General features: G+C 36.1%; 1 protein-coding gene across 1 annotated transcript in view; it reads left to right on the top strand.

Annotated features, from left to right (window-relative positions):
* RB1 (RB transcriptional corepressor 1) overlaps window positions 1–13,015 on the top strand; it is a 77,900-nt gene that overhangs the window by 17,636 nt on the left and 47,249 nt on the right. Inside the window, exons 8-17 of the mRNA XM_065858503.2 lie at window positions 1,452–1,600; window positions 2,158–2,235; window positions 4,684–4,793; window positions 6,251–6,328; window positions 10,204–10,291; window positions 10,908–11,024; window positions 11,709–11,765; window positions 11,854–11,885; window positions 11,963–12,039; window positions 12,256–12,458. Coding sequence (XP_065714575.2) covers window positions 1,452–1,600; window positions 2,158–2,235; window positions 4,684–4,793; window positions 6,251–6,328; window positions 10,204–10,291; window positions 10,908–11,024; window positions 11,709–11,765; window positions 11,854–11,885; window positions 11,963–12,039; window positions 12,256–12,458 — 989 coding nt within the window. The remainder of the gene's footprint in view (window positions 1–1,451; window positions 1,601–2,157; window positions 2,236–4,683; window positions 4,794–6,250; window positions 6,329–10,203; window positions 10,292–10,907; window positions 11,025–11,708; window positions 11,766–11,853; window positions 11,886–11,962; window positions 12,040–12,255; window positions 12,459–13,015) is intronic.

Below are 13,015 nucleotides of genomic sequence, written 5' to 3'. Positions count from 1 at the left end.
CTTCTGAGTTTGGATACAACACTAATATTTATAGCCTAAACTTACTTGCTTTTTTCATTTATTTCACAACTAAATATCCACTTGGGTTATCATTTTTAAAATAGTTGATGTATTCACTGCTCTATTCTTTAAATTCCATCTTTTGGAGGATATTTATCTGACCTGGTAACTATTTGTTGCAGGTAAGAACAAATAACCTCACTTTTATTGTAATCCAAATACAAATAAATTGTAGGAGAGGATGGGCTTGTGACAAGCAAATCCCTGCCCTCCTCCAATACTATTTTGAATTTAAATTTGTCCTTCACAGTAGGACGGACATATGCTACTACTCCTTATTTCAGATGTTACAAAGCAGATCTTTCTCAAAGAACGCTGAAGTGAAACTAGCTGGTTTTGAACTGCCTTCACACTGATGTATTTTTGTTAGTGAAACCACAAAGACTAGGAGCTCATTATTAGAAGCGGTTTGGCTCTGTGCATTCTATCTTAAAAAGAAATGCTGCCACTTCAGACTAAATTGCAAATATGGCTGTTGCTGTCATAAATGTAAAGCATTAGATTTCTAACTTGAAGCTGCATGATATGTGCAGGTGCTTCATTCCTTTAGCAAATAACATGTGTTGTTCAAATCCTCATGACCAAGAGGCTTCACGTTGTGCTAAATGATGTCAAGCTTTATGGTCTGGCTGAGGCTGAGGGGATTATGATGCAGCCACCCGAGCAGTGTAGTTTGTCAGATTTTCTCAGAACAGCTACCAAATAGAAATGGGAACAGCATGTGGATTAGAATGTCAGTTTTAAAGCAACAATATTTAGTGATATTAACATAATTATTAATATAATTTACATATTTGAGGCTGACAGTGTTGAAGCCATTTACTTTGAGCTTAACAAAATGAAATATTTTTACTTTACTGAATTAAAGTTTTGTGATATCTTCAAGGTGAACTTGTTTGTTCCTACTTGTTTGTTGGGGGTATTTGGGGAAAGGAGGAATTCCCTGCAGAACCATATTTCCAGGTTCCCACCAGCACTTAATTTCTGCATTGACTCTGTTAACCTTCAGACAGGTCAGGTGAAGTTACTCTTTCAGCTCCTTCATTTATACTTCTATAAAAATAGAAAATGTGAAAAGATGCGGGTTTCTTAGCTTTGCAAAACAGGTGCTTATTCAAAGCTACTTACAAAAAGTGCTGTTACATTCTGCATTGAATAGCTTTTTAAAAATAAAATGTCCAGGTACTGATACAGGAATTTAGAAGTGTTTTGGTTTTGTGTAGGTTTTCGGTAATAAAGGTTTCTTACCCAGCTGAACAGATAGAAAGGGAAATTTAAGAGGACAACCTGAAAAATAATATAAAAATTTAGATCTCTTAGGTTTAAAAATGTATATCTCTTTTTTTCTTAAGACAACTCTAACCCTGTGATGGTTCTGACTGTCTTTCCAGAGTCTGCTGTGTCTGCAGTGACTGTTAATGGTTCAGCTCGAACTCCAAGAAGAGGTCAGAACAGGAGTACGCATACTTCAAAGCAAGTTGATACCGATACAAAAGTTATTGAAGTCCTTTGTAAAGAGCATGATTGTAATTTAGATGAGGTAATGCCTCTGTTTTAAAATCTGTTAGATCTTGCTGCTAAACCTCACCTGGAATATGTGTTTATTAAAAGGTCTTTTTAAATCTTAGTAGTTGTGCTTGCTTAACTCTTCCCTCAAGTTCAGTAAGGAAGGTATTCATTCAGTAGGTAGTTTAAAAAAACAAAAAGCCCATGATAAGGAAATATACTCAACAAGCACATTGCTTCTGTGTGGGATCTGAAAGACCCCATTCCTCTTCACTGGTAAATCTATTCCTGTGTAAAAAGGACTTTTTTTTTTTTTTAAATCCAAGCAGATGATGAAAGTAGAAATACAGGAGGGCTGGGAAGAGTGCAGTTTTTTTCCAGTTAAGTCATTTAATGTTCCAGCAATGGATTATGTGCTGCATGCTTGCATATCACACTACATTTTGTCATGTAGGCAATTTCATTTTTGCTTTATCGAAAACAAAGTACAGTGCATTACGGAAGTGTCTCATTTAGTTTCTTGATTTAAAGATTTGAAAGCAGTAAATGCATAGTTGCCTCTGTATGTTAATGGTTTTTTCTTTTTTTTAGGTCAAAAATGTGTATTTCACAAGCTTTATTCCTTTCTTGAATTCTAGTGGTATTGTAGCTTCAAATGGACTACCAGAGGTAATTGGAGGAATTTAAGATCGTTCCACAACAGTGCTTTACTTCATGCCAAGTTGCTCAAGATATACCCTTCACACATCAAGGAATTTCTAATAGGTTCTTCTAAAATCATCTATCGAAATTTTTCAAGAATGTGGCTTAGCATAGATTCCAGTATTCATGGAGCATATTTAGTTTTACATTTGAATTTAATAAATTAATTTCCTGAGGCTGAACCAGTGCTTTTGCTCAAAGCAAAACATGACATAAGAGTTTCATATCCATGATCTTGGTGAAGCCATTAATCTAAAATACAGTTATTACAGTATCAAGTCTCTGAAGTCAGTCTGTGAATGCATACAGTCTTAAATTACACACCTTAATTTAAATATAATTGAGACATATTGCTGTAGTCATGCTGGAGAGATATCCAAAAGATTAGGCTCAGTTTCACAACTGGCAGATTTTGAACTGCTGTGTGCACGCAGAATTACGTTCATCTCACGGAGTTGTAGCCTGGATGCAGGCAACTACCTCTGTGCAATTCTGTGCAAGAGTGCACCTTAGTAGGTGACTTCTTGCAATGTATTCACATCCACTGCTTAAAAAAGAGCAGGTTTAGCTGTGTGTCACCAATAGATGTGGTAACCTGAAAATAAGCAGCTCTGAAGCTTGTTCAGACTTGAGGCCTACAAGATTTAGTGAGGTGTATGTTCTGTTTCGTTTCATAGTGTGTTGGGTGGGGGGCAAAATGAGGCCCACTGAAGTTCTTAATCTCTTCTAAAATGAATTTCAAGGTATCAGTAGTCTGTTTAAACTTTTTAATTTATGGGTGTATGTAGTTGGTAAGCCATGTATGAACTTCAAGGCAAAGGTCATTACACAGCTCATTATCAAATTAGTGAGGGTTCTCATCCATGGCTGTTCCATTTAAGCATTAGTATCAAAATTACTGATTTAAGACTCTGCTCCTGAAAGATGAAGTATTGAAGGAAAATCTAGTCACCTGATCCTTGCCCCTGAACCTTGAATGCCTGAAGGGATGTTCTAGAACAAAGCAGAAAGTTACAGGTATATTTCAGAGGCACACAGTTCATGTAAGAAATCCAACTAACTGTCAGCCATAGCTGAGATCATCAGTACAATAACTGGTAATATGTTTAAATTTCATTTTCATTAAAAAGAACACCAAGCTTTCAATGGATTTTAATGTTGTTTCCAAAATAAAGCTTTTGAGGCTTTATTTCATTTGTCTTTACTCTGTTTGGTCAGACTTCATGAACTGAAGAATAGATCAATTCAGTGCTCTTGTTTTTGGCTGAAGGTTTCTTCACAATTAGCCCAGTTCATTTAAGAACTGCTGGTTTTTTGCAGCGAGAATCTGAAGTTTCTGCAACTTTATGAAATAATTAAATTTTTAAGACAAAAAACCCACATAAACCGTTAGGAAGATAATGAAAAATGAAAAATACAATGAACTTTTAAAATGAAACAAACAAAGCAATAGTAAGAATCTAAAGATAATCTTTGATTTAACAATCCTAATCTCAAAGTTTTAACCATAAGATCAGTTTGGAGCAAATTCATTTGTCAAAGGTAAAAGATGATGAGGAGCAAAGCTGTGTAGGAAGTATTTGTGGCTTGCTTTTTCCTGGGACTGATAGGGGACTAATTTGGATTCTTATCTGTTGTTGCCTGCTTTTCTAGCAGGAATTTGCCAGGGCACATCATCATTTAGTATGTTTGAGGGCTCAGAGAACAGACAATTGAAGTGACTGCCTACTTCTGCAGGAGCACAGCAGCAGATTGGAAGTGGAGGCTGGTATCTGGCCCCAATTAAATTCCAGACTTCCAGTTAGTGTTAGTCACTCAAAATAAAATAAAAACCAAAACAAAAGACTTAACAGTCATTTAAAAAACAACAATGTAGATATGAAACAATGGTCTGTCTTTGTAGAGCTGCACCAGTACAAATATTAATATGAAATGGAGAAACTTGTATGGTCAGAACAAGAAGGTTTGAGTTTGTTTTGGCCTTTATCTCCAAACCAGGAAAGACAAGGACCAAACTGATTGTCTGACACCTGTTCAAAGGACAATCATTTTGTTTCCTTCTCCTGGAGACCCTTTTTGCTCTGGAAGGAAAGATGTAAAGGCCTGGGAATGTTCATTTGACTTGCTGGTCTGTCTCCCACTCCAGCTATTTTTAGCCCTTTTACAGTGTCAAGATGTACATTTCTTCAAGAAAGTCTTGTAATCTTTTTCTCTTATAAAATTATCTTTTTGTGAGTATTAATTTTCCTCTGGATATGTTTCAGCTGTTTTGTAAGAAGTGATTTTGTGAGCTCCAGTGTCATATTCTTAAAATTTCAGCATTGTATGCATGAAGTAGGACTGGCTTATATTATTCAGTAAATTGTTGAACTTGTTCCTATAAAATAAAGTTGGTTTTTAATGTTTTTTTTTGAGGTTGAGGTTCTCTCAAAACAGTATGATGAGCTCTATCTCAAAAACAAAGATATAGATGCAAGATTATTTCTGGATCATGATGAAACTCTGCAGCCTGATGTCATAACATGGTAATATTTCCATTAACTGATTTAATTTTGTAATGGAAAACATGAACTTGTGTTGTGTTCTGCCCCTTCATGTTATAAATAGTGATTTCTAACATGTTGACCTCTTATGTTTGTTGTTGAGTTGACCTATTTCTGGCATCACCAGCCTTGCTTTACATTATTATTTAACTAATTAGAAAACATGACTGTGACTCTACCTAAAATGATTTGGAACATCTACTGCAATTCTTACTGTGTGAGCACCTGTCATCTGTGGGAAGCTGAGATATCAGGAGGCGGCCAAGGCCCTGCCATGCCAGTTGATTAGGTATGCCTGATGTGGCATTATGGCTCTGGGACCACCTGGCATGGAGTGGCTTTGATCCTCTTTCCTAAAACCAGATGGTGGCAGTTGGAAGCTGTCTGCTGAGAGTCAGCCCATTCTGACTTCAGACCTGTACCCACAAGTTGTTTGGGGAATGGTAGTTTGCATGGGAAAGAAATATGCCACAAATGGTTTAGCCAAATAAACAGTCAAGTACCATTGATGAGGCACATTCCCTGGTGTTGTTGGATAACAAATATCATGGACCTGTTGGACAGGGTCCAGAGGAGGCCACGAAAATGATCAGAAGGCTGGAGCACCTCTCCTGTGAGGACAGGCTGAGAGAGTTGGGGTTGTTCAGCTTGGAGAAGAGAAGGCTCCAGGGAGACCTTGTTGCGGCCTTTCAGTACTTAAAGGGACCTGTAACAAAGATGGAGACAGACTCTAGCAGGGCCTGTTGCAACAGGACAAGGGGTAATGGTTTAAAACTGAAGGAGGGAAGATTCAGGCTGGACATGAGGAAAAAATTTTTTACAACGAGGGTGGTGAAACACTGTCCCAGGTTGCCAAGCAGGGTGGTAGATGCCCCATCCCTGGAAACATCCCAGGCCAGCCTGGATGGGGCTCTGAGCAACCTGATCCAGTTGAAGATGTCCCTGCTCATTGCAGGGGATTGGACTAGATGACCTTTGAAGGTCTCTTCCAACGCAAACTATTCTGTGATTCTATAATTCTATTTGATTGATTTTTATTCATCATATGCTTAAATTCCAGTGGTTCCTGACAGTTCAGCATTTCCATAACTTAATGTGAGCTCACAATGCAAGTCTGTGACTTTATGATAGAAAAATAAATTCACTTAAAATTGTATTAAAATAAAGCTAATACCAGCTGTACACATAAATTAAGCTGTTAACAAACAGAATTCTAGAGGAAAAAAAAAAAAGAGCTTGGAAGGGAACTTCAAAGGTTATCTAGTCCAACATCCTGCTCAAAGCAGATCTCCTTGGGAATTTAATTTACATTGTTCTAAAAGCTGGAGTGGTAAGATATCTAGATCATCCAAAAGTCTGTTCTACACTTTTATCTTTATAGAAAATATTCCTTTTTGAATTACTTTATTTATTCATGAGTTTGTTTTCCATTTCTGTAGCTCACAGTTGGAGAGGACGCCACTGAAAAACAATCCAGATGAGGAACTTAATCTTATAATTCCTCAGACTCCAGTTCGGTATGAGTTTTTCTTTGAAGTTTTGTTCTTTTGTTAAATACCCTGACTAGAAATATTAATCTTTAGAGTAGTTGTTTTAATTTTAAAGAAACTGGTTTTTGTTGCTTTTTCATAAAACAGGCTGTAGTTCTGGTTGCTAATGAACAGGGAGTCTGTCCTGAGGGATGCTGAGTGCCCTCAGTTCTTGGTAAAGTTGTTGCAAAACAGAGAGATCATTTTACTGAGTTGTCTAAGAAGGGCAAGATGTCTGTAGATTACTGTATTTGTTCTTGTGCTAGTGCAACTTTTTACTTCCACAGTAGTAATTTTGTCTGCTTTACTTCTGTCTTCCTTTCTCATCTTTATTCTAGCTCTCTATCTTCTGGCTTCTTTACCTGATACCAAATTGTATACGCATACATATTTCTTCTCCCGTTATCTTTTCCTCCTTCATATTGTTTTTTCTGTCTGGGAAGATTTAACACTTAAGAGTGCCAACATATCTTGGTGTATGGGGAAAATGGATGGATGTGGTAGAAACGTGGTGTTAATTGGAGATTGGTTGATCTACAATCAAATGCAGAAAAACTGCAAGCTTGAATTCAGTTAACCGAAGGAAAGAAGGTTTACATGTACTGTTTTTCCCTTGTGCCACATAGGTGTTGTTTTTTTTTTTAACAAAATCAGTATGTTTTTGTCTAATGGTGCTTAGAAATTCCTGGACACTCAAGAACCAGCCAGCTGTGTCACTGCAATGCCATGTACTATGTGGACGAAGAGAAGTGTCTGCACAGGCAGTCATTCCTAAGGTGTCCAGTTTAATAAAATCAAACAGTGAAGTTCTTGCTCTAGTGCTTCATGTATAAATGCCTTTCATTTTTGTACGTTGTCAAAATGAGAGAAGTTATTGTACTCTTAATTATGACTTCAGTTTTCTCAAATGAGTAAAATTATTTTTGTTTTTATTAAAAATACTTCTACAGTGTTTATATGCTTGTGGAAGAATGGATTGGACTCTTGACTTGTGTATCTGCTATAAATCTACTAAATACCACCTGCAGAAACTAATTGTTTTCGAGCCAACAGAGCAGCAAGGTTCTGAAAATCTTCTTCATAAAAATAATGAAAAGATACTGATCAATATCTATCTCAGCTCCATGTATATGAAAGCACTTTTAGTCACCTGTGACTGCAAAAGGCTTTATTTGATAGCTTTTGTGGTCCCTTTTAAGTTCCAATCTTTATCTGCCAGTGATGCTATTTTAGCTGTAAGGGCACGAGTTTGCCTTTTGGTTCCCAGACTGAGCGCAATACCAGGAACTAGATGATCTTTAAGATACAGTGTATTTAACAACAAGGTCATCAACAACATATTCCTTTTTTGACAAACGTAGATAGCTATTGACACTTCTCAGTTATACCAGAATTAAAGCCCTGTAACACTGTGAAAGGTGCTTCATTAAAGTTCTTGACGTGGGAGTCTTATCAAGAAAGTACACGAGTGCCAAGTTTCTGTATTGCTAATAATTAGAAATGTGGGAAACCAACTTTGATCTGGAGAGGAGGTCTAGTGAGATACTTAGATTCTCTTCATCCACACTTGAGTCTCCGAGTTTTCCAAAACTGATACCGTTTAAGGAAGTTCAAGCAAAGGTTTATTCGAGCACAGTGATTTGGGTTGTGGTAACAGTTTCTCATAAAGCCACCGAACTGTCACTAGATGGCACTAAACCTTCGGTCACCAGCACAGAGTAGTAAGTCTGTCATTAACTCTCCCTTAACTGGGTAGAACCCCTTACAGGTTATATTGAAGGAACTGTGCTTATTACTTTGAATCTTCTTATCTTCTTTTTGGACTTAGACCCTAGGCATCTGCTCTAAAGCCCCCTGAAATTAGTGAGAATCTAATAATTTTCATCAGTGGATTTGTACCTGGTCACTTATATATAAAGAAGTAGATTAAATTGGTATAAGTACTAGTTCCATTTTAGTTTTTTCTACTGTCCTTATGCTTTTCCTTATCACTAGCAGAGTTTTGGTAGAAGTGACTTTACCAAAACCTTCTGAAAAGTAGATGAAAGAAAAATGTATCTTTGCACTACTACAGTTGTAACGGTTGAGCATATTTTTTTGCTTTTTCACTTATTTTTGAGTGATATCAGCCAAATTGAGGTTAAATAGCACAGAACCAAACAACAAGAAACCACAGTGAAAAATTCAGAAAGTAACAATACCACTGCAAGAATCAAACTGTTTCTTAGGAGTTAGAAGAAAAAATAATAAACTAACCTTTCCAAAAGAACAGACACTTAATGCTATTGCTTAATACACAATTTGAAATATGTTTAAAGAAAGAACCAGACCACATTAGTACTTACAGAGGTACCGGATATATTATTAGTTCTGTGTGTTTTTTGAAATAATAAAGGCAGAACAATACATGACACCTCCAAAAGTTGGAAATGTGGGCTGTTTTGATGCTAGTTCATGCACATATGTTCTTGTCCTGTATGGCAAGATCATTATTGTTCTTGTTTTCCCACCTGTAGAAATTTCAGTCACCTGGATATACGTGCTATTTGAGAAGGGGAATTGTTGTGTTAGCTTAAAACAATGATCTTCCTGAAAGTAATGGAAAATGTTTGTCGTCAGGATTTTGGTTCTAGAAGAGAAACTGAAACATGCTTTCTTCAGAGAGACAGACACTCTAACAAGGCATTTGTCTGTGGAATAAACAGCAGGATCCTATGTACTTGTCTTCAAAGTATCCCTAATTAGTTAAATTATTAGAACTTTTCTGATATACTGCTCCTACTTTGGTTAGCTTTAGGCTTTCTCTACCTTAAGACGCTGGATATGAATCAATGGATTGTACTTTTGAATTTGTTTTTAGCAAGGAAATTCTAGGCGTTAAGTAGAGATACAAATAGTTCTGATGTCAGTTTGAGGTTTTTTTATTCTGTACGTGTAAAATAACGTGAATAAGATCATATATGGAGGCATATTTCAATGCGTCAGTATATCCAAGTTGATAAAACATTTTTTCTATCTACTTTTCATCTAGATGATATAGAATTTTATTCTACTTTTTAAGATGATACTTTTTGTATTTCTTGGGAACACTGAAAAATTTCTTTAGTGTCTGCATCCTTTTCTCCACCCGTAATACTTTCAAAGACGATTTTATAATTAAGATCTTTCTAATGTAGCTACAGATGCAGTAGGTAAAATAAGGATTACAGAAATTGTAGCCTTTCTATTTGAACTAGACGGAATTGGAGTTAAAGTAAGAATTTAAGTTCTAAGGTGACTTTTGGGTTCACATCCAGGAAGGGAGAAAACTCTTGTTCTCTGGCCATTACCAATAGGAATGTTGACAGCTCTGCACCTGAAAAATAAGGGTTGTTCAGAGCATCTGTGTTAAAACAGCTGGATTTCTTGTGACTGCCATATTTTAGTACATCTTACTTATGACACTTGTGAACAGGTGACTTGAAACATACAAACTGTCTTCATTCACCAGATTTTTTGCATTATTTTTGTACAAATGCCAAATAGTGATTTTTTTAAGGAGATGCTTGATTTAACTGAATATTTTCACATACAAGGATTGCAGTTCCACTATTTTATTGCTTTTAGAAGTGCTTGTTGTTGTTTATTACTTAATTTGTGTTATTTTGGTTGTTTACTTATGGATTGTAATAATTCTAATAATTAGCGTATTAGATAAATTAGATTATTAGAATTCACAATAATTAACACAGTACAATGGTTTTTCCCAGTAGGTTGCTTGATAACTGGGGTGAGAAAACTTTGTTGTTATTGTTGCTGTTTAGTTTCTGGAAACTGTCAGGCCAACCTTAATGTCTGTTATACATTTGATTGTATTTTTCCAGAGCTGCAATGAATAACATTCAACAGTTGATTATGATTTTAAACTCCGCAGCTGATAAACCATCAGATACTCTCAACAGGTATTTCAATGTAAGTGACTAGAAGGAGGATTTGTGAAAGACTCCTGGAATTATCACTGACGTGCAATAAACACCTATAGATCTGATGCGCGTTTTGGGAAATTCCTTTATTAACAGCTGTTTTTTGATGAAGTACATTTTAATTTGGATGGTTTAAATGTAATTACTTGTTTTAGAAAGCATTTCTATCTGACTGCGTACTGGAACCTTGTAAGTTCTTAAATATTTTTGTTACTGCACTAAATATTAAGCTTTATGTATGTATCAGATGGAAAAAGGGGATATAAAAGGGAGACAAAAAAGAGGAGGATGTTCTCTGGATCTCATGTCCACATTCAGCAACTTAAATGTATTTCTAACTTTAAAGATATTGATGTTGATGGTATGACTTCCATGTTAGTTGGGTTGCAGCTAGTTGTGTGTGAGACATGAAGCTGTAGTTACTGAAAATTGTTGAACATATCCAATGATTCTGGTTTTTTAACCATTCCACTTTTATTTAAGCTGATTAAAAGATGTTACTAAGTGAGGCAGGACTCATGTGATTAAATCGTTCTAGTGTTTTTGAAGTAAAATGTCCTTTCTCTGCCTTTCCTTCCCCTGCCCTCCTTCCTGTACTCCATTAGAATTGCACAGTGAACCCTAAGGACAGTATCCTGAAAAGAGTGGAAAGTCTGGAGCACATCTTCAAAAAGAAATTTGCGGAAGCAGTTGGACAGGGCTGTGCTGAAATTGGTTTACAGGTAACTAGTATTTTGGTTGAGAATTACTCATTTGAACCCTGTTGGCACTAGCTTATGTGAGACCTGCCTTGCTGACTGTCCTCCATCAGTGCAGATCAATAATGGTAAAAAGCTACATTATTCAAGTTGAGGAATGAACAGATATTTCTTTCTAAAGTGCTGCAAGGATAGTATTCCAGAAATTATTCTTAATACCTAAGGAACAATAGGAACTGGTTGAAAGTATGTTGGAAATATTCTAATGAAGAATGGGAAAACTGCTGGGCAAAATGCATCTAGTGAAATGTGTATTTGCATTCAATAAGGTACATTAACCTACAGCTGCAAAAGGTGACTCACTTCCTTGTAAAATCAGTATGCCAGCTGTGCTTTTGACAATGATTTAGGCAAACAAATTCAGCCAAGTTTGTACTCAACAGTCTCCTGTCTGTCAGTCCTGCTTTGTCCTGTTAGCTGGGAATCAACATGAACACTTGATTAAGTCTTCATATGGTTGGGATAGTCACCGTAGCAGCCTTTGAGACCTCTCCAGTGCTATTGCCAAATCAAACTGGGGACAATTACTACTTTGTAGTGGCTTTTCCAAAAAACGGGAATGTTCTGAATTGTTAAAGCACAAGAGTCTGCCTCTTCTAATTTGTTGAAACTTCTTGCAATGTTCTTGAATTTCTTATTTTTTAACAGAGATATAAGCTTGGAGTTCGTCTGTATTACAGAGTAATGGAATCTATGCTAAAGTCGGTAAGTTTAGTACTGGTGACTTAGTACTGGCATTGCATTTACAAATACTAAGGATATTCACAAGTTTGGTTTGATTTATGTATTTCAGGAGGAAGAGCGCCTCTCAGTGCAGAATTTCAGGTAGGTGCCCTTAACTTGTTATCAAAGTCTGCTATTTTAGCACTAGGACAAGTATTAATAATTTCCTTTCTCTTTAGCAAACTTCTGAATGATAACATCTTCCACACATCTCTTCTGGCGTGTTCTGTTGAGGTCGTCATGGCTACATATGGTAGTAAGTTTGGTCTAAAGTCCTAAATAGCATTATTATTTATTGATAATTATTGCTATTTGTTCTAATACATAAAATACAGTAAATAGCAAAAAAAAAAAAGTGCTCGCTGACATTTTTGAACTAGCTAGCAATGATTCAATAAATACAAAAAGGAAAAAAACATCAGAAGTGAAAGAATGTAGTATGCTTGATAATCTTAGTCTGTTTTCCCTGCAGGAAATGCTTCACAAAGTGATGGCACCAGTGCTGAAACAGATGTGTCTTTTCCATGGATTCTCAATGTATTTGATTTAAAAGCTTTTGACTTCTACAAAGTGATTGAAAGCTTTATTAAAGCAGAGCCAAACCTAACAAGGGAAATGATAAAGCATCTAGAACGCTGTGAACATCGAATTATGGAGTCTCTTGCTTGGCAGTCTGTAAGTAATGCTTTAAAGTAGTATTTGTTCTTGTATAACGTGCATATCTAGAAAAAGGAAATCACACCCAGCTCTATAAAATAAGTTCTGGTCTTGCTGAGATTTATTTCTAGCAAATAAATTACAAGAGCAAAACAAGATTAGTTTTGGCACATCTTCATGTTTTGAAAAAAAGGAGTATAGCAGAGGAAGAAGTCAACATGGCTCTGCTGATTGTAGGCCAACATCATCTTACTGCTGTCATGAATCTTAAGTGTGGTACCCTTAGACAGTATTTTGGTGCCAAAGACAAGGCAATAAATTCTATGCCTTTATTTGTAAGTTAATTTTTATCCAGTTGGTAATCCCACTTGACAACAGAGCCTTAGTTCTGTGCATCTGAGATGTTTGTTAATAGTACTTAAAATATTGATTTTCATTGTCCTTTGTGCTTTACTCCCTTTAGTTTCTTTGAAGGGCATTAAAATAAAATGCTGGGAGGTTAGCTTGGTATTTTTTAGGTTGGATTTCAGTAAATCAAACATTGTTTCTTTTTATTGTATGTTACTCATAAACCA

Source organism: Patagioenas fasciata, chromosome 1, assembly GCF_037038585.1.
Source record: "Patagioenas fasciata isolate bPatFas1 chromosome 1, bPatFas1.hap1, whole genome shotgun sequence".
Taxonomy (NCBI): Eukaryota; Metazoa; Chordata; class Aves; order Columbiformes; family Columbidae; genus Patagioenas; species Patagioenas fasciata.
The sequence above is the reverse complement of the archived record's forward strand: the minus strand, read 5'-3'. Positions and strand labels throughout refer to the sequence as shown.